The 27,541-nt window shown below is 42.7% G+C and overlaps 1 protein-coding gene across 8 annotated transcripts in view; it reads right to left on the reverse strand.

The window, feature by feature from the left end:
• The window catches only part of sash1a (SAM and SH3 domain containing 1a), a 254,380-nt gene that overhangs the window by 11,505 nt on the left and 215,334 nt on the right, over window positions 1-27,541 (reverse strand). For 7 of the 8 annotated variants that reach the window (XM_028606087.1, XM_028606080.1, XM_028606086.1 and 4 more), the window contains 13 exons: window positions 18,958-19,008; window positions 18,797-18,846; window positions 13,757-13,797; window positions 13,441-13,530; window positions 13,249-13,361; window positions 11,889-11,987; window positions 7,242-7,377; window positions 6,297-6,718; window positions 3,736-3,810; window positions 3,319-3,462; window positions 2,150-2,282; window positions 1,222-1,391; window positions 797-1,006 (listed from right to left, as the gene is read on the reverse strand). In XM_028606087.1, the coding sequence (XP_028461888.1) occupies window positions 797-1,006; window positions 1,222-1,391; window positions 2,150-2,282; window positions 3,319-3,462; window positions 3,736-3,810; window positions 6,297-6,718; window positions 7,242-7,377; window positions 11,889-11,987; window positions 13,249-13,361; window positions 13,441-13,530; window positions 13,757-13,797; window positions 18,797-18,846; window positions 18,958-19,008 (1,734 nt within the window). The remainder of the gene's footprint in view (window positions 1-796; window positions 1,007-1,221; window positions 1,392-2,149; window positions 2,283-3,318; window positions 3,463-3,735; window positions 3,811-6,296; window positions 6,719-7,241; window positions 7,378-11,888; window positions 11,988-13,248; window positions 13,362-13,440; window positions 13,531-13,756; window positions 13,798-18,796; window positions 18,847-18,957; window positions 19,009-27,541) is intronic. The other variant, XM_028606081.1, reaches the window with a different exon arrangement.

The following is a 27,541-nucleotide window of genomic DNA, read 5'->3' on the forward strand; positions in this document are numbered from 1 at the left end:
GCTTATGCTTTAATTAAGCTTCATTGCATTTGCTGTAATGTGTATGATTTGTCTTGTTCATGAAATTAGCAAAAGCCTTTTGTTTTATCTTGAAAGATGTCTAGATCAGTGTGTCAACCATGGAAAAGATCACTTCATCAGCACAAATCAAGGACAAGAGTAGTTAAAATACCCGGTACTGTACTTTGGCTGCAACTGGAAACTCTAAATGTGTTCAAAAAGTGTTTAGTGCACCTCTCCCACTCCAGGAATCTGGTGGTGACTAAAGGGACATGAGCGCTCTGATGCACTTGTAACACCCAGACTCCCAGCTTCGGAAGCCTGTGCTGTAACATCAATAACGCACTCTGGATCTTTAATCAGTGACTTGGCCATAAGGCTGGCCAGAGATAAAACACACAACCCACAAAGTCTTTTCTATCTATTTGGGGAAGTGATGCTTCCTGGCTGCCTCAGTGGGAGGACAAGATACCAAGCTCACAGCTATGATGAAAGATGTGTCAGATCAAACATCCTAAGCTGTGCAGCCTGTAATTGCCTACACTATATTTATATCTGCTTGTCTGCAAATGGCTAAAACTATATTTTCATTTACGTACTTCTTAATTTTAGTTTTCTCCTATTTTAGGTTCCAGATCGGTGGGATTTCCCAGTTTGGACATTTCATTGATGTTTGCAAAGTTGCAATGAACAAAATCAGTGGAGGTTATTAAACTTTACTGCCACTGAAAATGTAATTCATATTCATATTTACGTGTGACGCTTAACCTAAAAATCATTTATCAATATACTGTACCTTAAGGTTGATGCGCTCCAGCAGCTCCTCCACTGACGTGGGTTTGGGTGGTCGGCCCTTCCTCCTTCTCCTCACAGGCCTCTTGGGCTTCTCCTCTTCTTCACTCAGCACGTCCACATAGATGAACTTGAAGGTGCCCACTTTGTTGTTCAGCAGGCCCATCCACGTACCCATGGGTGGCTTACTGATAATGTCAATCACATCACCACGCTGAAAAATCACAATGACAAGAATTCATAAAGAATCACCCAACATTTACGTTCACATTTTGACCATGTGGTTTGTTCAAAAACATTGGGACTAGCTTGGAAAAACTGAACCGTTAAAGTAAAAGAGTGTTAAAGAGTGGTCAGTTGGGGTCAGCTCCCCAACTTCAGCATTCACGTCTGTACAAAGTCAATTCCATGTACCAATGTGTGGTTTACCTTCAGTTTGAGGGAGTCAGAGTCGTAGGGGCTGGGGGTGAAGTCTGTATGGACTCGGGCACGGCCACAAAATGGCCCTCTATAAGGCGGCTCTTCGTCATCACCATCCTCTGACTTCACACTTTCTCTGTTGCTGGCTGACGAGTCAGTGGTGCTCACTGTCTGACCACCTGGACACAAACACACGGAGATTTATATAAGCTACAACGTGACTGATCACTGAATAATAAGATGCATGCATGCATCAATTAGCTTTTCAAGACTATTTTGATCTTATTTTTTCTACATTTTTTACAGATCCTGGGAGACGCTGAGCATTTTCCGCACATTTCTTCCTGTATCTGAGGGAAGGAAATCGTGTTGACGTGTGGGAATCCGAGAGGAAAGACTTCCTACCTAATCATTACTGTATATTTTCCTGCGTGTTTGTGTGCATGTCCTATGGCTTCGAATTATGTCGGCTAAGTCTTCAATTCACCCTGAGCTTGGAAAATTGAGAGTACTTATTCACAAATAAGTGACGGAAAAAAAACAGGTTGAAGTAATCAGAAGTTGTAATTAGATAAGAGGGTCACTTGAAAACTCTATGAGATCACAACACATGAGGCAGCTGGTGGGACTGGGTGTGAGAGAGAATTACTCTTCATGGCCGTCACTCCTCAAAAATCATAATTGGTATACATGTAATGTGAGAAGGTTAAGTAATCTGTATGCATTTGAAATAAACACCAGCAAGCTGAAATTGTTACAAGCACCACCTAGCGTTAAACATTGCTCAAAACAGGCTGTCAATTTAAGCTCTACACTAAATTAATAAACTTTACCTGCATACAATTTTTACATGAGAAATATGATATACTGACACTATAGAACTACATGACTGTACCAGTCTTAACAAGCTAAAATAAAATAATGGTACTTGTCTTACTCATTGAACTCTGTCCGCTGAGTGAACTACGCAGACTTTCCACCGAGCCTCCGGCCTTCAGCTTTGGCTTCTCCAGAGAGTCGGTGTCAGGCTGAGGGGACTGAGGGGAGCCAGGGGCTCCATCCGGACTGGACTACAAGACAGAAAGAGAGGGGGAGATGCAGATGGGTAATGAAAGTACACGAGGGGAGGGGGGAGGGTACAAAGGAAATATTGTGCAGTTACGAGATAAACAAATGTGAGAGATGGGAAAGTGTGGTTAAAAGTTAAGAGTTGGGGGGAAATGATGGAAACAAAGGAAAGATGAAGACGTTTGTCTAGTAATGAAGCAACAACATTCAGCAACATCCTACATCAGCATTTATTGTAATGTGTTTTGTTTATTTCAGTTATCCACTAGGTGGCATTGTGGTCTATCAAATGGCCATGGTTGAGACATTGTCACATGGCAAATTTTTTTTTTTCCACAACCAATGGCTCCATTACTCATGCCAGGACATATGGGTCACAGTGTTGAGACCACCATGATGGACAGTGATGAACTGTGCATTAATAACACATTCTACAAGGCAACATCAAACTCTAGGGCTCAACAGGCCACTTGTAAAGCCACTGGATGCCCAGAAAAATTAGGCCAGTGCAGATGAGACAGCCATTATGCTCTCTCACACTTCAAGTCTCCATTTCCTGAAAGCTTGCCTCTGGGAGACTTGCATCACTCCATGAGCTCAGCATGAAGGATACACCCTACACATTGGGCCCAAGGAGAGCAGAGAGAAATCCAAATGTGTGTGTGTTTTAGTGCTCTGTGTTTATTCTGTAACTAACACAAATACTCCCACCCACTCACAGCCTGTGGACAGAATATGTGGCTTACACTGCAAAACATCCTCTAAATGTTTGCAGAACACCGGGAGCTTTTATTTCTTTACAGCTGCGCTTGGCTTCCTGTTTTAAGGATTAAAGGCATAATGTGTGGATTTGTGGGTCTGTTTGTTTTAGATGCTCCATTTAAAAAAAAAATGTAAGGTTTGACTAGGTTTACATACCTCATTTGCCATAAAATCAAGGCAAACCTACAACATTTTCAACCTGATCTAAACTTTCAGAAGCATTCAGAAATTGCATCTGTGTGTGTATTTGTGTGTCCAAGTGTGTTTATGTCTTACCTGCTCAGACAAGGAACTGCTGTACTTCTTCGACATGCGCTTCCTCATCGTCTCCTTGACCGACTTGACCTTCTTGCCCAGTGAGATCCGAGACGTGGTGGGGGATTTGACCACTTCTCTGTATATGGCCTCCTGTTCTTTATTCTGCGATTATTAGAAGGACAGGGATAATGGAAAAGGATGGACAGAGGGGAAGGAGATGACACAGAGAGAGAGAGAGAGAGAGAGAGAGAGAGAGAGAGAGAGAGAGAGAGATGGAGGATGAATCAGGGGAGATGCAACAGAAAGAAGAAAAAAGGGCAGAGAGATCATAAAAACAAAACGAAAACGGGAGAGAAAAGGTGATTAAGTGTGACAGGAGAGTTCAGGTAGTCCTCCTTACAGCATCTTCTAATTTTACAATCTGCCAGTACTTACATTGGCCTCGCAGCCCGCGTTGACCACATGGAGTGAACGGTTAGACAGGTCAAAGCCTCCAAAGCTGCATGTTCTCTGTGGGGGAGCCAAAACACAATCAAATGAGTCACATTCAGAAGGCCACGTTACAGGAACTCCCCATCCACACCCACTGAGGGGTCAACTCCCAATGATTCATGCTTAACACAACAAAGGCACCACTTTGATTAATGTACATGGGTATATGGTTTGTATATATGCAGGGGCATGATGTCATATGGGACCTGTGGACAGCCAACAGACATGATGTAACACAAACTGTTATATGAGCTCCTCTTTAAAATTGTGAGTTAATACACGGTCCAAGGCAAATGAGCTGTTATATTGACTGTGGAGAGCTCCAACAAGTTGCTCATATGCTTTAACGCTTGAATCCCTGGAGAAAATATTGGATATAATTAAACCTTTCTTGATGTGCCCAAGCTAAAATATATAGTTGTACTTTTACAAGTGAACGTATATTCCTTGCATTTCAGCCTGTCGCAAAACGACTGGTGGTTAATTATGAGAAATGCAAAACGGGGCTTAGTATGCAAACATGCACAACATATAGGTTGCTTAGAGCCGACAATATGTTATTCTCATCAGAAACATTTTTACGGAGAGTAAATTGTTTCTGCTGAGAGGACAAGGTGATATGGAGATTATTTTCTTGACTTTATAGGTCAACAGCAAGATAAGGGGTAGACACAAAAGGGGAACTGTGACATGAAAGAAAAAAAAAAAAAAAAAAAAAAGAGATCCAGGATCTTATCACTGAGCTGGCTTTGACTTTTTGAATCCTCCCTAAGCTCTGCAGTAGGTCACACACAAACATGTAGACACAGACATTCACATTTGCCAAAAAACACTCTTGGTTCAAGTGGGGCACTTGATAGCATTTCTCCTTTGCTTCAAAGGCCATTACTTCTAAACTACTCGGCTAAACTCCCACAAACCCTGGACGAGGATCCTTCATGTGAGGAAATTGTTTTTTTTATTAGATGTCCACAGCTTTAGTCCACATCACAACTTCCCAGGAAAAGCACAGTTTGAAGAACAAACATGATTGAAGCGACGTCCAAAACAAAGACCTCTGAATGTGATGGTGATGTTCGATGAAATGGACATGCACCCAGAAAAAAAATGTCTCTCAAAGATAATTATAGGAAAGAAAAAAGAAAAAAACAAATCACATCTGCAACCATAGAGGCACGGGCCAAAAAAGAACACGAAAAGCAACAGAAAAAAGTGGATCTTTTTGGAGCGTTTTAAGATGAGAACGACCTCCGGTGATTTCACTTGAACACGATAGGATTCAGGTACCCTCAAAGCTGCAGGATAGCTCCACTATATCACCACCTCGAGTATGTGTCACTACTTCTTTTGATACACATAGGCTATTTCACACATGTGGGGAACAAGTGAGTTACTAACAATGCAACCAGACTTTTTTTTCATGCTATAACATGACATGTTTTCAAGTTGTAAACTTGCATTTTAAATTCACTGTAGTATGAATCAGTATTAGCATATGTAGTTTAGCTGTGTTTCTATTGTTTTCACTTTGTTTTGGTATACTCAGCCTTACAAAAATTCATTTTTAAAGTTGATAATCATAAAGACCATTCGGTCACTTAAGTGCACTTAATAAGGCTATTCATTGAAAACGTCTGAGGCTACGTGCTGTGCAGTTCTAAGGACGAGCAGCTTCAAGCTTGTACAACATCGCTTTTGCCCACAGGGATCAGAGTGACTGTTTCACTGTTCTTCAGGGATCTAACATTTATAAAAAGGCACATAAAACCTCTGCTGTAACTCGAGCATGAGCACAGCTGCATGCATTGATGAGTCATTTGACCTGGCATGCGTGTGTTGTGTGTGTTTGCTGTATCTTCCCCTATAACCTCTGAGCTATTCTGCAACTTTGAAGCACCGAGTCCTGCTCACACGAGGCGGTCGACTTAAACCTCATGGTCTGAACTCACAGACTTCTGCTGGATGCGCAAGAGCACACGCTTGGTGCAGCGGTCCACACTGGCCGCCCACTTCCTGTCTGCCTCGCGGTCCTCCTCCAATAGGCAGCGGCGCTCAGCGCGGCTGAGAGTAACAGGGCGGACCAGCTGGGCCCAGTTGAGGTGACCGTACAGGCTCCGTTCTACCACATAGGTGATGTTCAGCTCACTGACTGCCGTTCGACCACGGAGCCTGCGAGAGGGGAACACCCAGCCCCCTCCCCCACTTCCAAAACCTTTTGATTTGGCTACATCACAGCGGGCAGGGGAGGAGGGGGTGAGAGACAGAGGGGAGATAGGGGTCTTGGCATTGCGTGAGCGTTGGTACAGTAGGTGTTTGGTGGAGTAAGCATAGTTGGGATCAGGTTTCCGGTGCGTCCAGCTGCCATGGTGCCAGTTGGCAGGTTGGTGTTTGGGGCTGCCTTGTGGACCGTCATCCAGGGAGATCAGGAGGCGGGACTGGGCATGGGGTTTGGGGCGGGGTTTGGTGAGGCCATAGTAGGCGTAGAGAGCCTCGTTGTTACTTACCCCATGGGAGATGGAGTTCAGGGCCTTCCGCATCTCGCCGTCGGTGGTAGAGCGTGAGAGCTTTCCTTCGTCGTCCAATCCACAGCCATCCAGCTCTGAGAAGGAAGAGCCACTACCTCCAACGCCGGAGTTGGAGCCTCCCAGGCCCCCAGAGCCAACTGGGGTTCTCCTGGGGGGCCGGATGAGTCCGTGGGTACTGGAAGATTTACTGAAGGTTTTTACCAGCTTGTGTCCGGACCAGGTGTCTAGGCTGCTGGAGGAAGGGGAGTTGGTCAGACTGTCTGTGTCACCATCCAGAGAGAGTTCATCCTGGGTGAGGGAGGGCAGGGAGAGCTCCTGGGGCAAAGGGGGCCTCTTTAGGACCCCTGTATACAGAGCGGTGTTGTCCTCAAAGGTGGGTGGCGCCCCCAGATTCAGAAAATCTAAAGAAAAAGAAGAGGACAGTTTGTTACTCAGGAGGATTTAGACATCAGATTCTGAGTAGTCCCATGACCCATCAGTGGTTTTCAAAACCACAGCGAGCCAGCAGAAATGTAAAAACACATTCTTATAGTCTGAGTATTAGGCAAAACCCATGATAGACGAGAATGTAATACTCTGGCATAAAAAAAAAATGAATCCTACTTTTAACACAAATCATTCATGTCCAATACCACTCAGTTGGAAACAAATTTTACTGCGACTGAACTTCAACTTCATTTTAGTGAGGACAAACAGCTCAATTTAGTGCTCAAAACTGACATTTAACATAAATTTTTTAAAAGTAATGCAAGCAGACTTTACATGTATACACAGTAGAAGCATGATGCCTCAAACGGAGACCTTAATGTGAGCCGGAAATTACAACATGTTCACCTCAACTGGCTGATATAAACAAATGTGTAAATGTAAAAAACAACAACATTTAAACTTTATTGAACTGTAAGATAAACCGGGATTACAAACCTTTAGAGCCATGTTTCTTGCCCTCCTCCACCTTTATGAGTTTTTTCCTGACCCGGCGTGTAGAGTTAACCAGCTTGTGAAGCCGTTTGAACTTCACAGAGTCCTCTGATTGCTCATCGTCTGACTGTTCACGAGACTGTTGGGACAGAGAGACAAGAGGGAGGGGTGATATGATAAAAAGGGATGGACAGCCAAACATTTCCCAATTAAATAAACCTTTAAAAAGACACTAAAGCATAACATTTCATTAATGCAAGTGTAACAGAAATGTTTTTGTCTTGAATTCTTTTGACATAAAAAGTAGTCTGACAATGAAACACAAACTTTGACGCTGTTATAATGCGACAAATGGGAGCATTGTTTAGGGTAAAGTCAAAGTTAGTGAGGTGAGAAATGGAGGATTGAAGGGATGGCATTGTGTGGAGTTCATATTCATAGTAAACACTGAAAAAAATGAACCAGATGAAACAGTAATTTCAAAAAAAATGGTTAAACTGAATGACACAATGGATCAGTATAACAATAAATGGTCTGTTTGGCATTATGTTGCCTCTACATTGATGACCACTGCATTTAAACTCTCTGCACTGTGTAGTGGAGTGGAAAAGAGACCCAATAATAAAGTCACAAACAGTTTCATCACTTACACAAACAAACACCCTACTCCCAACTGGAGCACACACAAACTCCCCAAGCTGTATGTGTATGCATATGTGTGAGCATAGTCTCGCTATGGCCTCCAAGTGATGGTGGTGATGACGACGCTGATTTGTCGAGCTTTGGCCTGAAGATTGTCTGGCAGGAACAACTTCATTTGTTTCTATTTGCCACATGGTTTCCACAGCAACACCACTTCTCTTGCCAAACGCTGCCAGTTCCACGGTCGAGGGTGACTGCATCGCTTGCAAAGGGACACACATACATGCATGCAACACAAAACTAGATAGAGCAGGCCTGCAGGGCTCAGCACTCTGTCTTATATAATGCAGCTCTGAAGCTAACAAGGAAGAAACCGCTTTCTTGCTGTTGTTGACCACATGCCTGGCTCAGAGGCTGCTGAAATACAGTAGGGATTATGTTAATAAGTGTGGCTTGGTTGGAGCAAACAGATCTGACAGTGTCCACAAATCCTTGATGGCGCCAAACCACCTTAGCAACATCATGGTATTTTGATTCCTGCAGGCGTGGGAGTGTTAAAAAACCTTACCAATTCTTGCCAAGTTGGAAAAGGAAACACCACATTAATCAGTGTGGCATCATGCATGCCCACTCTATCAAACTTACCTCCCTTTGCCTCCACTTCACCACTTTTAGAGGTGAATGCCCAACTTATAAGTCTTCAGTGATATCGGTTCAGCAGACCAGAACCAGGGTAGAGCCATTCATTTGGCCTCTGACAAAACTTCAGAAATAGGCTCTGAAAACACAGCCCAGTTCTCCCTGACAATCCCTCAACTGAACCACACAATTCTGGTTACAGTTGGTGACTCCTTTAACTTTCCATTTGCTCTGGATGATTGCCGAGTGTATTAGCTTCAGATAATGTAATATCATAACAAGTCTGTGTCAGAGAGGACTGATAAAAGAGGTCAAAAGGCTGTGAGATCACCAAAGGTTGGATTGGAGTCCACTCCTGTATCTTGGTTCCTCTTAATAACTTATTGAAAAGTGTCTCATAAGAAGTCATATATGGGGATAACTATGTGCAGGACGACTGCCTTAGTAACTTCATAGTTAACCCATATGATTTGTGCTTCTTCTTTGAGTGAAAGACAGAGAAAAGGACTATGAGATGGTAGAGAGGCGACAATGATATACAAGTCCTAACCCAGTTCTGAATACTATCCATTCAAATGAGCACATAAACAGGGTAACACACCGAGAGAGAGAGAGCGAGAGAGAAACATAAGAGGCCATGAATCAGGCAGGGCTGAAAGGCCGGCATCGTAAACAAGATCAAAGCAACAATTCCACTGCCACAAGTGCAATTTCACTTAAATTACTTTGAGAATCGTTCCCATAACTTTGGAGAGGCAGTTAAACTAAAAACTACAAACCAACATCCTAATGGTGCACACACAAAATCTTTCTGTCCCCCCGCATCACAAAAACAGAACAATCATAAAAAAAACTAATTCAAACAGTTAAGAGCACCAATGTGCCTTAAAACTTACCACCTCATTTAAAACAGCAGGGTACCGCTTTCTGTGTTAAACAGGCTAGCAAGAGTGTGTCCCACAAATCCATAGCGCGCCGACCACACTGTCATGCATGCATAATCCAAAATAATATCTGTGCCCGTGTGCACATGCTGGCAGATACAGATGCAGCCTGTTAGTGAATTCAGCTCTGAGGATTGAGGGACTGTTTGGAAGTGCCGTGCCGAACAGCTAGTAGAGAAAAGGCGTGTTGTGCATGGAGAACAATCCCAGCATTTGAGCCCCTCTGACCCTGCCTTGGCCCCCACATCGCTAATGGCCAGCATTGGAATGTGGGCTTCGATCGCCAGAGGAAGACAACATCAAAGAAAGGCACAGAGCAGCCAAAGATTGTAGATTGCAAACATGTCAGCTGCATGCATGAACTGTATATTAACATGTATGTATAGAGGCACACACACAGACACAGAAAACTGTTACCCATTTGAATTTGGGAATGACTTAATTCCATTCATTCGGGGGGAGAGGGGGCAGTACGTGACACCAACAGAGGCCCCAGCAGAGTAGTAATATTTCCTGAAGTGGCCAAATTTGGAACTCTGGGCAAGAGGGGACACAGAACTCCCCCCTTTTCAGGGCCTGGGTGTAAGTGCAAAGTCTTTATCTTCTCTATTTTTCTGTCCCTTGTTTCCTCTCTGCCTCCAGCTCTGGCATTTGTTCATAGCCTCCAGAGCCGAGTTGTGTGTTCCTCTCAACAATACTCCTTCAGTAACACTTCCATCCTCTCCCCTGTCTGTAAACCCCCCCAATCGATAAATCTTCCCACAGGAAGTGAGCAACTGGCTGCAGAGGGGTAACGTGAGGGTTGACAGACTTATAAGATGATCAGCAAACTTATGCGCACACACATCAAACAGCCAGATAAAACTTGAGCTGTGGTTATGTATGGCATAATTAACCTATTTTTCGGAAATCGTCAATCATTACACAGAGGAAGAATTTAATAGGGTGATTCAGTTATGGTAAGTAATAGTATGTCTGCTTTTCTTGAGTTAAAAAATGCAAACCATGAACGAGTCACACAGGTAGCTATGAATGTGTAGAGGTCAAGCACATTGGTCATTGAAGCATATTCATCCACTTAAAGGAAATAGTGATTATAGAAATGCAACCCTATGCTGGATCTAAAGCTCTGTGAAGGCTGTGGTGAACGTTCCATTTACTTCAACTACAAGAAACAACATGAAATGCACATGTTTTTAGCTGCATAAGGTGGATAAGAGAAAATGCAAGAGACTGGTTTTATAAAATCAGAGCTGTTTAGTTGGGAATTAGTAGTCCATTTGAAAATAGCAATTACACACGTGCAGGGAATTATTTTCACAGTACTTGGAATATTTCTGTTTGGATAAACTAATTTCCTCTCAAGAAAAGTGGGTCTGCGTGTGAGACTGTGTCCATGCTATTCCCATATGATGCAATACAGTACAGAACTAATTAAAAGCGGCAGTGACCACTGTGAATCTGCATCAGACAAGACTAACATTTAAAAAAAAAAAAAGGTACACGCACACACACGAGAAATGAACTGACAGATCATCAACAAACACAACACTGCATTCAACAGGACCCGATTGTCTGAGCTCCAGCTCTACAATACAAGTAAACCTCAGAGGTCTCGACTCACTCAAAGGAAGCCTTCTCTCCATGGATCACAGCTGAAAGAAAACACTGCTAACAAGAGCTTAAGCTGCAAGAGGCAACAGCTAGTTTGTGTGACAAACTTGGCTTTCTGCAAGTTACAATTATAACTGATTATTGGAAACAGAAATTTCTAAAAGAATTTCCTGGTCACTATAGGACCCAATTTTTGACTAGGTTAAAGACATATTTCAAATGTCCATGACCGGACTAACCTGATGAATAAAATATGGAAAAGGACTCATAACATATTGCATATATCTCATCGTGACTGCCAATTCATGTGCGCCGCCTAAAAAAACGAGGTAAGCGAAGGGCCAAGATTTACAGAGGTAACACCCATAGTATCAAGATGCACATGACATGGTGGAGAGAATGTATGTGCAAAGGCGGATTTGTAGTTTGGCCAAACCAATGAAGAACAGAGAACGAAGGGGAAATAAATGGAGAGGAAGGCAAGATAAAAGTTGAGTAAAGGTGGTTTATGCAATGGCGTATAAAAATGTCCAAAATTAAAAACATTTAAAAGCAAAGTCTATAGGCAGATGGTATTTAAAGTCTAGACATCAAGCTAGTTGAGTTTACAGTCATTTACATCTGAATAAACACACACATCCATGCGCACAACCAACGACGGGCGTCCTCCTTCACAACCTCCTTGGCTGAAAAAAATCAAACTTAAAGTTGAGAGTGGTCGAGGTGAGTGTTAAGAGAGGTAGAGTAAAAGGCGAGAGGTCAGGGTTTTGGGGGGTGTCGGGTTAATGGGGTGGGGGGGGGGTGTACTTACGTTGCAGTTTGAGGACTGGTTTAGATTGGATGCAGATCCCTCAGTCCACTCTGCAGTGTCAGAACTGCTGGACTGTCTGCTGCGCTCATACTCCTTCAGCTACGTGGAGAAGAAGAGTTTAGAGAGGCAGAGGAACAGGGTGGGGCCACCCATTCTCACCCGGCATGCTACATCTATCCAATCCATATGCTCAGACAATTGATAGGCGCAAATTGTGTGCATTCACAGTGCGAGTATACAGACAGAGGAGCACACAGACATGAAGGTGGACTCAACCAGTGATGTAGTGGTAAATAAAGATCAATCAATCAATGAACTAAAAGTCTATTATGTTTTACACAAAGCATTAATTTATCTTTAAATATCCATATACTTCTGTGAATGGCCTTTTTTATTTGTGTGGAATAACTTTTGGTCATGAATATTCACGTCTGCCTTCCTGAGCACACATACATCTTAAATAGAAAAGTGGACTAAAAGGCAGATTGAAACTATTAGGTTTATAGTCCACTACATCCCTGGACACAAATACTATGTACCACTATGCTAAAAAAAGAAAAAGTCAGATCAACTATCCACAAAAGGCTGATCAATGATTGGTTGGTAGTGTCTCAGTTTAACTGAAGCTGGGATCAAGCTATTGGCCAAAAGAAAATCAGAGTTCTGGAGAAGAAGAAAAAAAGGGCAAAAAGATTATTAACGATCTGCCTTGTGGAGAGCAGTCCAGTGCTCAAATGCAGCTGGAGTCATGCTACCCATGACCAAGACATTACAGAAAGTGATCGACTGAAAGGAAGATGGGAAGATAAAGAAAGGAGATGAAGAAGTTGGCACAGAAATAAAGAACAATCATCAGAAATTGATTGAAAAAGAAATGTAAGGAAATTTAAAGGAAAGCCAAGTAATTATCCACCATGTCCACCTAGAGAGAAAAACCACAGTGCACCAGAGCATCCCCCCCAACAGATGGAGCTGTTGAGTTACTATGACCATCAACCTCGCAATTATGAACTGAACAACACACCCACACACACACACACACGCCAAGAGCTCACACCCTAAAATCCCCAGACTCCCGAACCTCTGGAAACACCAATGGTCTGGAGTTTGTGTGTGTGTAAAGAGGACAATGCACTGTTAAAATGCAGGGCCTCGCACAGGTTAGTAAGAGTGAGTCGTTTTAGTAAGCCTATAGTCGGAATATGGAGCAGAAGAGAGGGAAGGCTGGAAACTAATCCAGGGGGAGGTGAAGGGATCTGAGGGTTGAAGGGAAGCTATAGGCCAGCACTTCTAAGGGAAGGGCTCAGGGTAAGGGGTGGGTGGGTGCAACATGAGGCAGTAAGTCAGTGGAGCTTCCTACCCGAGCTAGAGCTTCTTCAACGGTGATCATCTTTTCCTTCACCATCATCATAAGTTGGATTCTCTCTTCATCGCTCATGGTGATCTCACTGGCCACGTAGCCTATGTCTTCTCCTGAAGGGTGCAAAGGGAAGAGAGGTCAAATTTGGAGAAACATTTATTCAGTAGATTTGAAAAATAAAGCCACACAAACCTTTTGATGTCTGTCGCATGACTGGTTTGTGCTGAGACTTGCGGAAGTTCTGCCAAAAAGATTTGTTCTTCTTCTTATTGTCCCATTTACCTAAACGCAAAAGCAGTTTCAATATTCAGGTCGTACAGTTGCATTAAATAGGTTTATCCCTCAATTTTTTGAAAAATGGAGTTTATGACCCATATGCAAATATGTCAATTCAGCTATTAATATCTTTCAATCTCATCCCAGGAGTAATACATGTTAGGATATTCTTATAGGAAACATAATAAGGTAGATGACATAAGACAAAATAAAAAAATGCGTCTCAATTTACCTCCAGATCCATCTTCAGAGCTGGATTTATGCAGAGGCATCCTGGGAGGAAAAAAGTAAAGAAAGAATGAATGAACATTACAAAAATGTATCTTTCTTCTTCCTACTCCCACACCTCATCATACAGTCTCCAGTCTATGTCAACCACAGTGCTTCAGAACACTGTAACTGTGTTTATGAGTGTTTGTTTTTGGCAAGGCGGGCTGCAGTTCTGTCTGTCTGCCACTTGGGGTCAGTAGTAGTACTTATGTGACAGCAAAGCCAGGCTCCTGAGGCTTGAGAGGGAGAAGGTAGAGGAGAGGGAGAGGAGAGGATGATCTGTTGCAAAAACAAGAGGGTCAGATGAAGATAGTGGGTACTACAAAGTGTTTAAGAAGCATTAAACAAAGAAAAAAAGGTCAACGTGATGAATAAAAAGAGAGAGCAAGTACGTGAAAGGTAAGAGGGAAAGTATGTAATCAAGGAAGAGAGGAACAGAAGGAGAGAAAGAGGAGGAGGAGAAACCACAGGGCAGACCCGAGATGGAAAATAACTGAGTAAAAAAAGTCCATATGTCCATAAAGCTTCCTAAATAACCAGTACTAACAAGGAGAAAATAACAACTCAAAAGCCCCTCGTGACACATGGACTGTACTCAGCTTCCAATCAAAAAGTCATGTTTGAGCAGCCTCGCCGAAAGTTCTAGAAGAAAGTCTAACGACATGTGAGTCGTAACTGATTCTCTCTTGTTCTGGAGGAGACGAGAAACCACATCAACGGCAATCTATTTCTGTATTCTGGGGGGGCGCAGCTTTACCATTCTTTCAATTAAAAGGGAATAAATCATAGTGGGAGAGATAAAAGCAACACATTTGTCCAGTTGAGACCCTCCGAGACCTATTAAGTAAATCTCTCGACAAACGGTCTCACTCTTTCCTTTTACACATCCTAATACATATAGCTGCTGAGCCATGCAGAAAGACTGGCTGCCAGTGAAGCAATGTGAGTGTGTAACAGGATCAAAACAAGACGAACAGGTCACTTCCCTCTCAGGTGGGTGGCTGGTGTGTGTGTGTGTGTGTGTGTGTGTGTGTGTGTGTGTGTGTGTGTGTGTGTTTGTTCATATGTTTGTCAGACATGGCAGCCCTCTCTTGGTGCAATGGGAAATCTTCATGTGGCTTAAAACTCAGCTGCCATGGCAACATAATGAGATGCTAATTGCATGGAGGCCTGTATGGTTTGCCCCTCTGTTTCCCTCTCAGATAGGCTAGAGCCAAAGCTAATGCTAATAGAACTCCCTCAATAGAGGCTTTTCTTTGGCAGCGATGCACCCCCCCTCCTCCATGCTCTATAAATTAACCTCCTGTGCAGCGCACAAATGCATGCACTCACACACATCCGCAAGCTCACACAATTTAGAAGAGCCTAAATGTCTTTGGAAGACAGTGTCAGTCCAGGCATTGTGTGGCTAGGCAACTTAATTGGTTTAACCTTAAATCTTTGGCATGCCTTTCTATTTCAATTCTGTTCTTTGCATTGAGTAGGGGACATTTAACAGTTTTTTTTTTTTAAATCTCATTAGCATATTAAGCCAACTTTCTATTATCTGCATAATATTAAGTACAGTATTTCAACGTTGGCTGAACCTATGTAAGGAAAGTGAAAGTTGTTAAATGTTACAAACATGAGCTAATGCAATTGGAGCTATGAATGAATGGCAAGTTTGCAGAGTGGAAATTATATGTCTGACCACACTTTCCCTGGCTGGGATGTTGAAATGATAACCTGTGACTGTCTGATGTCTATTATATAGTACGAGGCTCCACTTATGTGTTATAGCTGTAGGTGTGTTAAAATCATACAGTATGACTGCAGAGATCTAACAAGTAATCATGTAGAAAATATATGGTAAGATATAACAACATCAGGAAGAAAAAAACAAGATGACTGAATAAATGACTGCTTAGGGAGCTATCATATGATGCAATATGAATATCACAGGTTTAGCATCCTGTGTGAAAGAGCCGCTGTCCAGGAAAGATGATAAACCAGCATAAAGCCAGATTTGGACACACAGCTGTGCACTCAGCATAAATCACAGCATTGCACACATGTAAGTGTGTATGGTGATGACAGGGCTGGCCACATGGAGCGAGGTGATCTCCGGTGTCTCTGGTAGAGACAATGAAAGGCAGCGACCCTGTGCGACAGTGGCAGTGTCCACAGGAAGAGCAGAGGGAGGACCTGTTTACAGGTCATGGAAGAGGTCAGAGGTCACATGGAAGGGGAAGAGAGAAGATCATATGGAAGGGAAATAGAAATCCATACCTTTAAAACGCACACAATTGAAAAACTAAATGTTTTTTTTGCATGTGCATGTATTTCCCTGCCATACACACACTGCCTCCTGTGCTCCCCTCTTCAAGGGCTGCAACACTTAGCCACAAAGTGGTAAATATGCTAACAAAGTAGCTTTCCAACATGGTACTGTTGTTCTTAACAGATTCTTCACATGGCACGGCTTACATTTCCATCGGATTAGGAGTTGCAGAAGCTTGGCTTTGAGTAGAACTGCCGCCTCTAAATGTACAAACTTACAAAACCCTGTTAGAGCCAATCATCAACATGTGTCTGTGCACATGTATGCTTTCATCAAGGTCCATTTACCTCTGCTGTTAACTTCACTGATAAGCTTGCTGTCCCCTCTCTGCAACAATAACCCACCAATCAATCACTTTCCAAAACAGGAAGTCCCCAGCTTGAACCCTCCATCCTTCTAAGAGCACTCTGTCATCACCACTTGCATACCAGGCATTATGGGAGCCATGCCCACCTCCTGCCAAAAAAAGTGACAAGGAGACACAAACAGAGGGGTGGCAAAGCCCAAGATGAAGTCTGGGTAATCTCCTCTGGGTGCTATTGTCCTGCAGCAACGTGATGAGGATATCCATGCCTGTGCGTGTGAGCGTGCGTGCCTCCTTGTGAGGCTTTGAGGAATGTGTTGTGAGGAATGGAGGGGCTTGTCTATCACTCTGCCTGCACATGATAAATCACCTGAAACCCATTCCCCACAGCGGAAAGTGGACAATAAGCAATGTCATAGAGAACAGAGCTGGGGTGAGTGAGAGTAGAGGGGCTGGCAGAGAAGGATGGATGACAAAAAAAAAAGACTGTTTGAGGCTTTGGATGGGAGAAATTTTGTCCTTTAGCATAATAACATTAATTAGATAAAGACAATATAAAAGATCCTCATATCTAACATCCACACCAGAAATGGAATCTTGGTTTTAAAGGAGACATAAAGAGGACAGAGTGGAATTGACAGAGGTGAAGAGACAAGTAAATGTGGAGCATGTCATTAGAGATTAACTGACTCAAGGTGAGACAAAGTCTGGATGTTCATTATAGAGGGAATGTGAGGCATGGAGGACAGAAAGAAACCAGACTGACAGGATGAAGTTAGGGGCTCTTTCTGGGACTCTCTTGAATAGCAGAGAGACGTCATTCAAAATTTGGCATCTGGTTCCCATCATCCGCAGCATTTGTCTGTTCAACATATAAAGCCATGGGAGAAGAGATCATGTCTGTGGTATGCGCTTCCTCTGCCGCACGTGGTCGTCACGTGAAGATGACAATTCCACTGGGGGTCACACAGGGGTGATGGCCACAAATAAACACCAAAGAAAATGGTAAAATCGGAGATAAAGGAGATCATTTCTAAGTCACACTAAGATTTATTTAACCTTTGGCCCTGGCAAACATGGCATCGGGGTTAGACTGGGGCTCACAGTTATTGCACTAACCTATCTATCTTTAAATGTGATTGGGATTTTTCTGGTTACCACCAATGGGCCATTTATTTATTGTATTGAAATCTTGTTGTGAGGAAACATTTGAATACATTCTTGACCTTAAGTCTTGTGTAACAGAGATTTAAAAAAAAAAACAATGCCTTAAAAAAAGGGGCCAAATGTACGCTGAATAAAATCAGTTTGACAGCGGGGCCTTGAGAGAGCCATTTTGCCAACCAACTTGGATAGCTTCAAATGGGTATAACAGTGATCTCATGGTGTGCCATGGCGGAGAAATTTAATACACACAAAATACAGCGGTGAGCATAAATGAACACTTTGTGTTACGGGAACCAGTGAGAAGGAACCCCACCCATGCCTGGTTCCATCCTGCTCTTTCGTTCTTGCTTCTTTGCTATAATCATTTGGCCATGGCCCCTCTAAGGTCTCCCCTCCTCTCTCTCCTGCTGGACACAAAGGCAGGAAGGAAGCACGGACGACCAGAGAACGGCTGCTAGACTGAGCAGGTCAGCCAAAGGAAGCAGTCAGTGGTTTTCCTTTAACCACAGCAGGGATGTGACCAAATGAGCTTAGAGGGACAGACTATGGGTCATGTGTGTGATGTCCATTAATGTAGAGGGTGGATTTCCTTTATACTCACTTAAAAATCATCTATATATGTATATATTAATTAGTTAATGCTTTATCTAGTAGGGATTTATTTAAAGCATTTACATTTTTGGGATTAAACTTTAAAGGAAACACACTCATGTATGTTCAATTACATCTACAACCAAGGTCAGCCGTGGCGGAACCTATATCAGCTTCCCCACTCACACACCACCACCAAGCTCCTCCATGAAGTTAGAGTTTTCCACCTGAGGAGCTGACCTCAACTCCCAATGGTCAGAGACCTTATGTACAAGCTGTCGCAGAAAAGATCTATCAATCACACGTACTGCATAAGATGGTGCGTGTATTTCCATTTGGCTCTCTCAATCTTCAGCTGCGGACATGCAGAAAGGCTAAGCGTGATCCATGATTATGTGTGCAGGCATGTACGGTTTGATGCGATCCAGACGCAGGCTGCGCTGCATATTGTTTGGACATGCAACAGACACACATTTCAATCCAATCCTGTTTCATGGTTCCACAATGGCTCTGGTTACAGTGATGACAGTGTGTGTGTGTGTGTGTGTGTGTGTGTGTGTGTGTGTGTGTGTGTGTGTGTGTGTGTGTGTGTGTGTGTGTGTGTGTGTGTGTGTGCTTACTTTCTGTCTGTTTCTGGAGTGGACACCTCACTGCTGAAGCCTAATGATTCCTGAGGACAGAAAGAAGGAGGCAGGCGTCAGATTGACTTTCTTGCCAAAGATTGTGTAAAGCTGAATTCAAGAAGCTAAAAGGCTTTTGTGCACCCAGTGTCTCTGCTTACCTGGATCTCAGAACGGAGCTGCAGGGATGTACTGCTTGGATCCTGTTTCTCCTGAAAGAATAACAAGAGAGGGAGAAGAAAGAAGGTCAAATGTCAGTGTCAAGGGTCAGTCCCTTAATAACATTAACTGTGAGCAAAGAATAGAGACCAGAAAGGAAAAACAAGATCTGTATATGGAGAAGAAAGGACAGTCAACTACAGAAAAGCATGTTTAACAATGCCGTCATACAGGAAAAACATTCTTTGGTCAGGTTCATGTAGACACACCTGCATCTCAGTGAAAACAAACACAAGCACGTGTGCCCAGCCACATACGACTCAACAAGTCAAGTCTTGCGACAGGTACCCAAACCTGCAATACTTGTAACTGATTGTTATCGAATACCACCGGGCGGTGGTGCAGCCTTGTGAAGTCCTGGCTTTCCTAACAGAACAAGATATCACAAAAGCACCAACGTAATTGGCTACACAAATTCCACGGTATGATTACAGTGATATTAGTGTGCACCTCCCTCCACACAAGGAAACACCTTCTGGGTTGCCTCAGCTTTAGAATGTAATATTCCATATTGGACTAAATAAAATGGCAGCACACAGAGCTTATATGGAAACCATATACCCAGACTTTGGCCATAAATTTAAGGGACAAATTACTCAAAAGAATGTCCTGTACAAAAATCAATGGAAAATGGCACATTTTTTAACCTCTCTTCACTTACAAAATATTGCTAAGCTTCTCTAGCCCACAATGTCTGTTAGGGCTGTTTACACAGCGCTGGTGCTTGCGTATGTCTAAAGCAGGTGTTCTCATCCTGGCATAGCCAAATACAGATGTGCCTCAAACCAAATGCTTCTACAGACAGACACAGAGGCTGTACAATCACAACATGTCTGCAACTTCCATTTTAACCTCAGCATGTGATTATTTAAAGCCAATGAACGGCCTTGAGGGATTGGTTGAGTGCATAGTTTCTCAGTTGTGTGTTCTTGTGTGCTTTTGAACTCTCATAGAGGAGATTACCTAACCCTCTGTACTCACACTCGCCCAATGCTAACACAGTATTGTACTGTGTTATATTAAGCACCACAGAAACATATGGGGGAGTTGCTGAAGGGTAGTGACCAGATGTACCGTCATCATTTATTTATTAATTTCTAGTGGTCATTTTCTTGCTCAATGCACAATGGCATGTGTGTGGCTTTACTCTCCATGTGCCTTTAATCCTTCTGGCATGGGCTATGAGGGTAACCCAAGGATAACCAAGCCCCTATTACTTGCTTCAGTTATGCTGAGATACCACAATGAGGCAAAATTAGAGCACATTAACTAAAAAATACTTAATGCATACATGCGGCAGGCTTGACAATAGTATGAGTATGCAGACTATAAATGGCATGGGAATAAGCTTACAGAAGTGGTTAATCAACAAGATGATTTAGTAAAAGTTGTATTAAGGATAACTCTTTGTGATGTTGTCTTTGCTACCATATATTTTGGGCCATTTTTAAGGGAGGGGAAACGTCATGGTTTCAGTGATATTCATCAGGTCCCAATGAGAAGAGAAAATAAAACCTAAGACAAGTTCCTGTATCTACTTTCTGTCTGACTTAATATTTTACCAAACAGGGCAGACTTATAGAAAATAGCTCATAATGCAGATGCTGATATGACTAGTTCAATTTATGTGCTAAATCTGCCTATCCTGTTCCTCTATGGGACTGCTAAACATGGAAATTAACCCCTAAGTGTTATTACTCTCAGATGAGATCATTTCTCCCAAAGGTTGATCTTTTTTTTGTCAAGGCTGAAGATTACTGGAATACCAATGCTTTCTGTCAAATCAGCTTTGCTCATTTCCTCATCTTGTACAGAAAGGACAGACTTTAGTCTTTCAGCTTGACAGCCAAAGTAGCATTTTAACTGGTTATCTTACGGTATGCAGTACAGTATTATTAGTATGCTTCGATAAAGGAGTTGACATCAGCCAAGTAGGTTATGACAGTAGAAGCAGGTTGAGGGCTGCTAGGTGACTAGCTCCCTAAAACCATTAAATTATACTTGTTGCCACAATTCAAAGATTCAAAGAAAGACTAATTGAATCTGGAGTTTCCCAAATGGAGAGCAGGAATAGGAAATGAGTGGTTTCTGATAAATGTGCATCGTTCTCTATCTCCACACCCAGATATTAGATTGCAGGATAACAGTCACGGGAAGCTGAATCTGGAACACTTCCTGCACTTGGTCCGTCATGCTTCCTAATCAGAGTGACCTGTAGTTTAACCTACTTTGACTGGGCTTTGGGCAAGGGGGAAAAATCCTTCCATACCCTCACCCTGTGTGCATGAGTCAGTGAGAGGCTAATAGTTAAAAAGGACTTGGAAGTGACATGACCTCCTTTAAGAGCTCTTTAAGAGCCTGTAGCCTGCAGTTCATATGAGCAGGACGAAGTGCTGAGGTGGCTAAAAGCTTCAAAATTAGCCGAACCCTACACTTATCACAACAGTAATCACCTGAAAGCAGACAGTCAAGATGTTAGTGAGACAGTCTGGCAGGCTTCATCTTTAACCTCAACTTAAGCACTACAAGTCTTCCTAGCCTATTTGCCTTGTTTATCTATTTGTCTGTTACAGTGATCAAGCGGACAGAGACACGGTTCTGGACGTTTCTTCGGAAAGTAAATCAAGTAATGTCGGAAAAGCTCTGAAACAACTTGTCCATCCCAGGGAATATGGTGAGTCCCATAAGTCAGAGAGCAGGTACCTGCCTAAGGTCATAAAAACCTCATCTACCAGACCTAAAGACGTACAGGCTTTGGTCTCATTGCATTGCCAGGCTGCACATAAGGGAAATCTGGGATGCCTTTTTCTTAGAGAGGGAGAGCTTTTGTGAGACAAAGAAACAACACATGTAGCCCTTAAACAAGCATCTCTGGCCGTCCGCTCTGTTTAAACAACTGCATTGTGCATAATAATGTGGGTGTATTGAGAAAAACCCACATAAAGAAGGAACAAGGTGTGTGCTATGTAGTTTTTTTCACAAAAGGTAGTGGCAGATTGGTTTTGCTATCAGATCCTCTTTGATGGCTTGAGCAGACTGCAGTGACAGAAAAGATATGCCAGTCTCACCAATGGATAACTACAGGCACCGTGCTGACTGGTTGTAAAGATTATTTTAAAACACACTGCCTGGCAAACACACCACACATGGATACACATAAAACATACACAGGCAGGCACAAACCCTGACAATGCCACATCGTGTCACCACAGACATTAAATCTAGACAGAACCCAAACCATGGAGCACCTACACACACACACACACTCAACTCGCCTCCACTTCCACATACAGAGCTCCTAAGAGACGGAGACACAAAGCAGCTCTGTGTTCCTCCTGCTCCTCCTCAGCTTGCCTTTACTCCCCGTCTGTGCGTGCCATCCCTGACATGGAAGGAGGGGGTGGGAGGGCGAAAAGATCTGCTAAAAAGCAAACAAAACCTACATCCCGTTTGCCTTTAAATGCCGATGAGCACAGGACGTGGAGAGAAAATGAGCTCTCTCAGACTTGTGCATTGATAACGAAGAAGCATAAGTGAATGGTGAAGACCGTGCCAGCGTATCTGACACTAAATAGAATATCGAATTATGCAGCTTTGAGGGGGTATCTGTACGTGAGACTTGGATCTCACAGCACACTCCCAGAGGGTGCATGATATCCTTTACTTGAACTTTCCAGCATCAGCTTGCGATACTGCCCTATTTACCCCAATTTGACACATATGCGTGCAAATGTGCATGTGTTTTCCCTCCAGATGCTCACTGGGTTGTTTGTGCACAATTCACTGTGTGTGTGTGTGTGTGTGTGTGTGTGTGTGTGTGTGTGTGTGTGTGTGTGTGTGTGTGTGTGTGTGCAAATGAGATGTGAACGCAAAACCCTGATTGCTTAAGCATGAGTGAATTGAGTTAAAATAAAAGAGAAAACGGTAAGAGAGCGTACGAGGAAAATTATTAGGATTATTAGGATAGGATAATTAGTATCACTATGTCTGCAGACATGGAATCTAGCATCAAAAGCTTCTGTAAAGTGACTATCACATTGTTTTCCATCATTAACCCAGTAACTACATCTAAACTCTGCTTGGCTACAGCAGCACCAGACTCTGTTAACGAGAGGGAAAGGATAGGAACACCGATGAGTGTTAAATAGCAGCAGTTTAATCCAAACATGACTGCAAAGCCCACTGAAGGCACAAGCTCCCCCAGTAGAGTTTCTGCCAACCTCAGAGGCAAAAGTAGCAGATTTGAGGCAAAACTAGAGAGACCAGGTGGCTTAGTGGAGGTGCGCCAACTGGCATGGTTGGGTAAATCTGGGTGGGCGAGTATGAGGTTGCTAGGTAGGACTGCACATGTGGAGGTACAGGCACCAACTGGCACGCCTGGTGCAAGCCCAGAAAAATGTGTCAGCGGTGGGACCAGTATGGTGCGACGGAAGCCTGCACAACTGGCGCATTTGGAAGATCTCACAGAAAGTTCTATACACAATAATGTATTTCCATTTAAATCTCACACACACACACACACACACACACACACACACACACACACACACACACACACACACACACACACACACACACAACAGCATAAGATACATTTTCTCAGTGGGCAGTATAAACCACAGTCTGCAATGCCACCTCTGAGCTGCTGCACACACTGTTACACTTCTATCCACTTCCTTTCCAGGAGGCTCCAAGGCTTGTGAAAGTGTGTGTGTGTGTGTGTGTGTGTGTGTGTGTGTGTGTGTGTGTGTGTGTGTGTGTGTGTGTGTGTGTGTGTGTACTTGCAGCACAGGCCTGCATGCTTTTAAAGTGCAGAGCATTCCTTAGCCATGAGGATCATTATTGTTTTGGTATTTCAAGACAAATACCAAGGTTATTACAAATTCCAATGACTCCAAGAGTAAGAAGCCAAGGCTGAAATCATAAATTAAATTATATATACCAAATATACCACTTGCTTTCCACCAGGGTTATGGCAATAATGGAGCTATGCCAACATCATTTGAAAGTAATCTTATAGCAATAAAGGCTGCTGTTGAGTTGCTGTGTTTATAGGCAAAAGACCTGTAGGTAGAAAGGACAAATAAGCAACCAAATTCACTACAGTTTGTCATTCTTCCACACTGTAGTTTTAACCCTGCTGAACTGACCCACTTTGACGATTGAACTTCACGCAGGCATTAGCACATTAACCACACTGTTCCTCACATCATGGCAAAACAAAACACAAGTCTGTACTTGAGTCTTGACCCCCAACTGTCAAGCTACTAGAAAACTATTACAGAGCATTCCTAAGGCAAGCACATCAATCCAACACCAGCTGAGGCGTTTTTGTGTCATAAGTGTTTCAACTATGAAGTCAACAGTGAGACCAATGACTGAAGGAGTTTGGCAAAAGCATCACAAGGATTTTATCTTCAAGGCCTGCTTGTTTATCCACGACTTTAAAATTACTCTCAAGGATATTACCAAGGATACTGTTGCAATCTCTCATTACGGTTTACAGCACGTAGAAATGTGTCAAAATGTTGGCCCCACAACCACAAATTCCAAAATGATACATCTTGATTTATATTTGATGTACATCATCCGTTCCATCGCTGTGGTTTGAGAGACATGCTAATATCTAGTTTGATGTTTTTCTCCGTCAGCTATAAAGGATTATTCAACCAGTCTTTGCACGCCTGACTCTAGGAACTTCTATGTCCATGTTTTGGAATGTTTTCAGGTTCAGTAGCAACTACAGTGTTATAGCAAAGGAATGTCACAGACAATAAGTACATAGAGATCTGATAAATTGTCTTTGTCTTCATACATTTATCTATAGATCAAATTTGAAAGGTTCACTTACTGAACTTCATGAAAGTGAAGAACTGACCGAAATATCCTGATTTTGAAGATACCTTTTTTGACTGACACATAAATCACAGGCAGGGCAAAATGAAATGGTGCTTCAGGGTGAAGAAAAAAAAAAAAGGCAACAATATGTATTCCCTCCCTAAACCCATCTGTAAAAAAACAATTATCTTATCTTGAAAAAAGGAGCACTCTTAAGAGCAGGCGTAAGAGTTAAAAAGGACAAAACAAAAACTACTTTTCTCTGTAACTGAAGTCTGGAAATCAAATGATACGCAAATAGACTATACACTGAATTATAAAAATTACAGCAATTATCCAAAACATGCTTAAAGGATGTTCTGAAATGTATAGCTCTCTGCAGTGTAAGTTGATTAGAGGAATTGCATCTATGTAAATGATCCACTATTTCTGTTTTGGTCAAATATTACAGATATAACAAATGCAAAACAATATGAAAAATACCAGTAAATGCTCTGAATGTCAATCGAATTACTTTCACCCTTTGGCCTGACCTTTCATTTGAAACAACACGTTTTGTTTAATTTGCCAAACTCTTTGCTCCCTTTCAATACCTTATCACTTCCACTAATAAGCCTGTGCACCACCAAATCAGCATGCCAGTAAGAGCCATCCAAACTTGCATTGTCTATAGGAGCGCTGGGAAACTGTGCATGGAAGTACTAATCCATAGGTCACATTCCCAAAGGGGGATGTTTATTCAACCCCTTGTGTCCCAACTACTCATAAAACTAACATGAAGATGCAGAGGAACAACTCAGCAGAGACCAGGCAGGAAGTGGGTACATTGATAGTCATCTCTGAGAGAGCCTCTATCATCAGCTCCTAATAGCGTTTTACCACAACAGAAAGCAGTCACTTTGTTAATTGAGAGGCCCCTCAAGAGCTGGCAGTCAGACACGCTGTGCAAACAAAAAGTGAAAACAAACACAAATGTGAAACTCCACACATTTTTGTAAAAATGTTAGTGTTGCAAGAACATTTCTCCAAAATGAGCCAAAACCCCCGAACAGAAACCAAAAGGTTCCCATTTTAAAAAAGAAAGAAAAAAGATCAGTAATATTTTTTTGATATAGGAGTCAACTTGACAAGGTTTTGGAGAACAGAAACAGTCAATAAGAGGACTTCTTCTTTCTCTTTGGTGTGACCACATTGACCACAGTTAAACTATACACTGAGGGCTTTTTATTAAAGCAAATTGCCAAATGTATTGTCAGCAGTAAAATTCACATATATTAGACTTTGAATTAAACAGTCATACTTTAACCTTAGACTCCTCTCTTATGGCACCATGCGTGCCCTTGTCTAGCACCTCCTTTATCTCGACTTCTGCCTCATTTTGTAGTCGGAGTGTGAAGACCAGGACAGGTTAAAGCTAATGTGACCTTTGCCCCATAATTTGGAGTGACTTAGTAACTTTCTGGGTCCCAAAAGGTTTTTGAGAGAGACGTGAAATGATTAGAGGTACCCGTCAAAAATAGAAAAGAAATGACCTACAAATTTGGAGTTGTAAACAAAACAAAGACAATGACTGGAGAGGGAGTGGGTCTTGTGGAGACATGATTGCATCACCCACCATCCTGTACCCTTTACAAGTGACAGGTCTTTCCCTAAAAGGGCAAGTCCCTCAGGAGTGCAACTTGCAAAATGTCTCCCCATTAACGTGTCTCTTGGACATTTTGACCTTCTCTAACCATCTGCCATTGGTCCTGAGGGAGGCGGCACAACGTTTGCTCGAAGCCACTGATTTCTGGGTACACACACAAAATACAAGAGTTATTTGCTACGCTCTTTCTGACCGAGTGTGGCTGTCTGTTCCGCCAGTGTTATTCTCACTTCATCTTTCGTGCCTGGCCCGTCTTTCTCCTCGTCTCCTCTTGTTTATTACTTTCACGATACATTCCACTTTTTTTATTCTCGTTTTACAGATACTGTGCCACAGCCTGTCTGTCTATGAAGGTATCAAGCCCAGTGGAAAAATATTGCCTAAGAGAAGGAATTTTGTCTCAACCTACTTTTACCCTCAGTGTAGAAATGGCCGCTCTAGTCTTGAATATTCCCCAAACCTAATTTTAGAAGGACTGAAATGAAAGGCAAAGTTCAATCCATATTCAGTATTGTGGGTTGATACTGCACTTTAAAGAGCTCTCAATAAGGTGTTGCCTGACCTATGGTCTTTCCTTCATGTTTTTTCTCTTCCCTTCTATATTTTGGTGCCAAACTTTGCAGAGTGGCGGGACAGCTGCAGGGTCTTACATTCTCCACTCCTTCTCTTCATTCCCCTCATCCTCCTCCCTTCGTCTTCCTCTGTTCACATCCTTATCCTCCTCCTGTTCTGGGCTTCAGGCTCAGGGCCCAGTCAGCTCTTTTCCGCTCTTCTTACACCCGTGTTGCAAATTCTGCCCTGATTGCTTCCTCTTCCCCTGTTTTATCTCCTCAGGATGAAACCTTCCCAAAATATAAAATGTCCAGAGGTAATCCATATTACTGTGAAACTCACACTCACATTTTTAACTGAAGAAGTCTCTCGAAGGAGAGACGTCTTCGAAGCACCTTTTAACCAAGTCCAGTTACCTTTGAGTTTAACCCTTTCCTGGATAACCACGACCTGGATTACTGAGAACCTTCACAGACATCACACGACGGCCA

Source organism: Perca flavescens, chromosome 18 (assembly GCF_004354835.1).
Source record: "Perca flavescens isolate YP-PL-M2 chromosome 18, PFLA_1.0, whole genome shotgun sequence".
Lineage (NCBI taxonomy): Eukaryota > Metazoa > Chordata > Actinopteri > Perciformes > Percidae > Perca > Perca flavescens.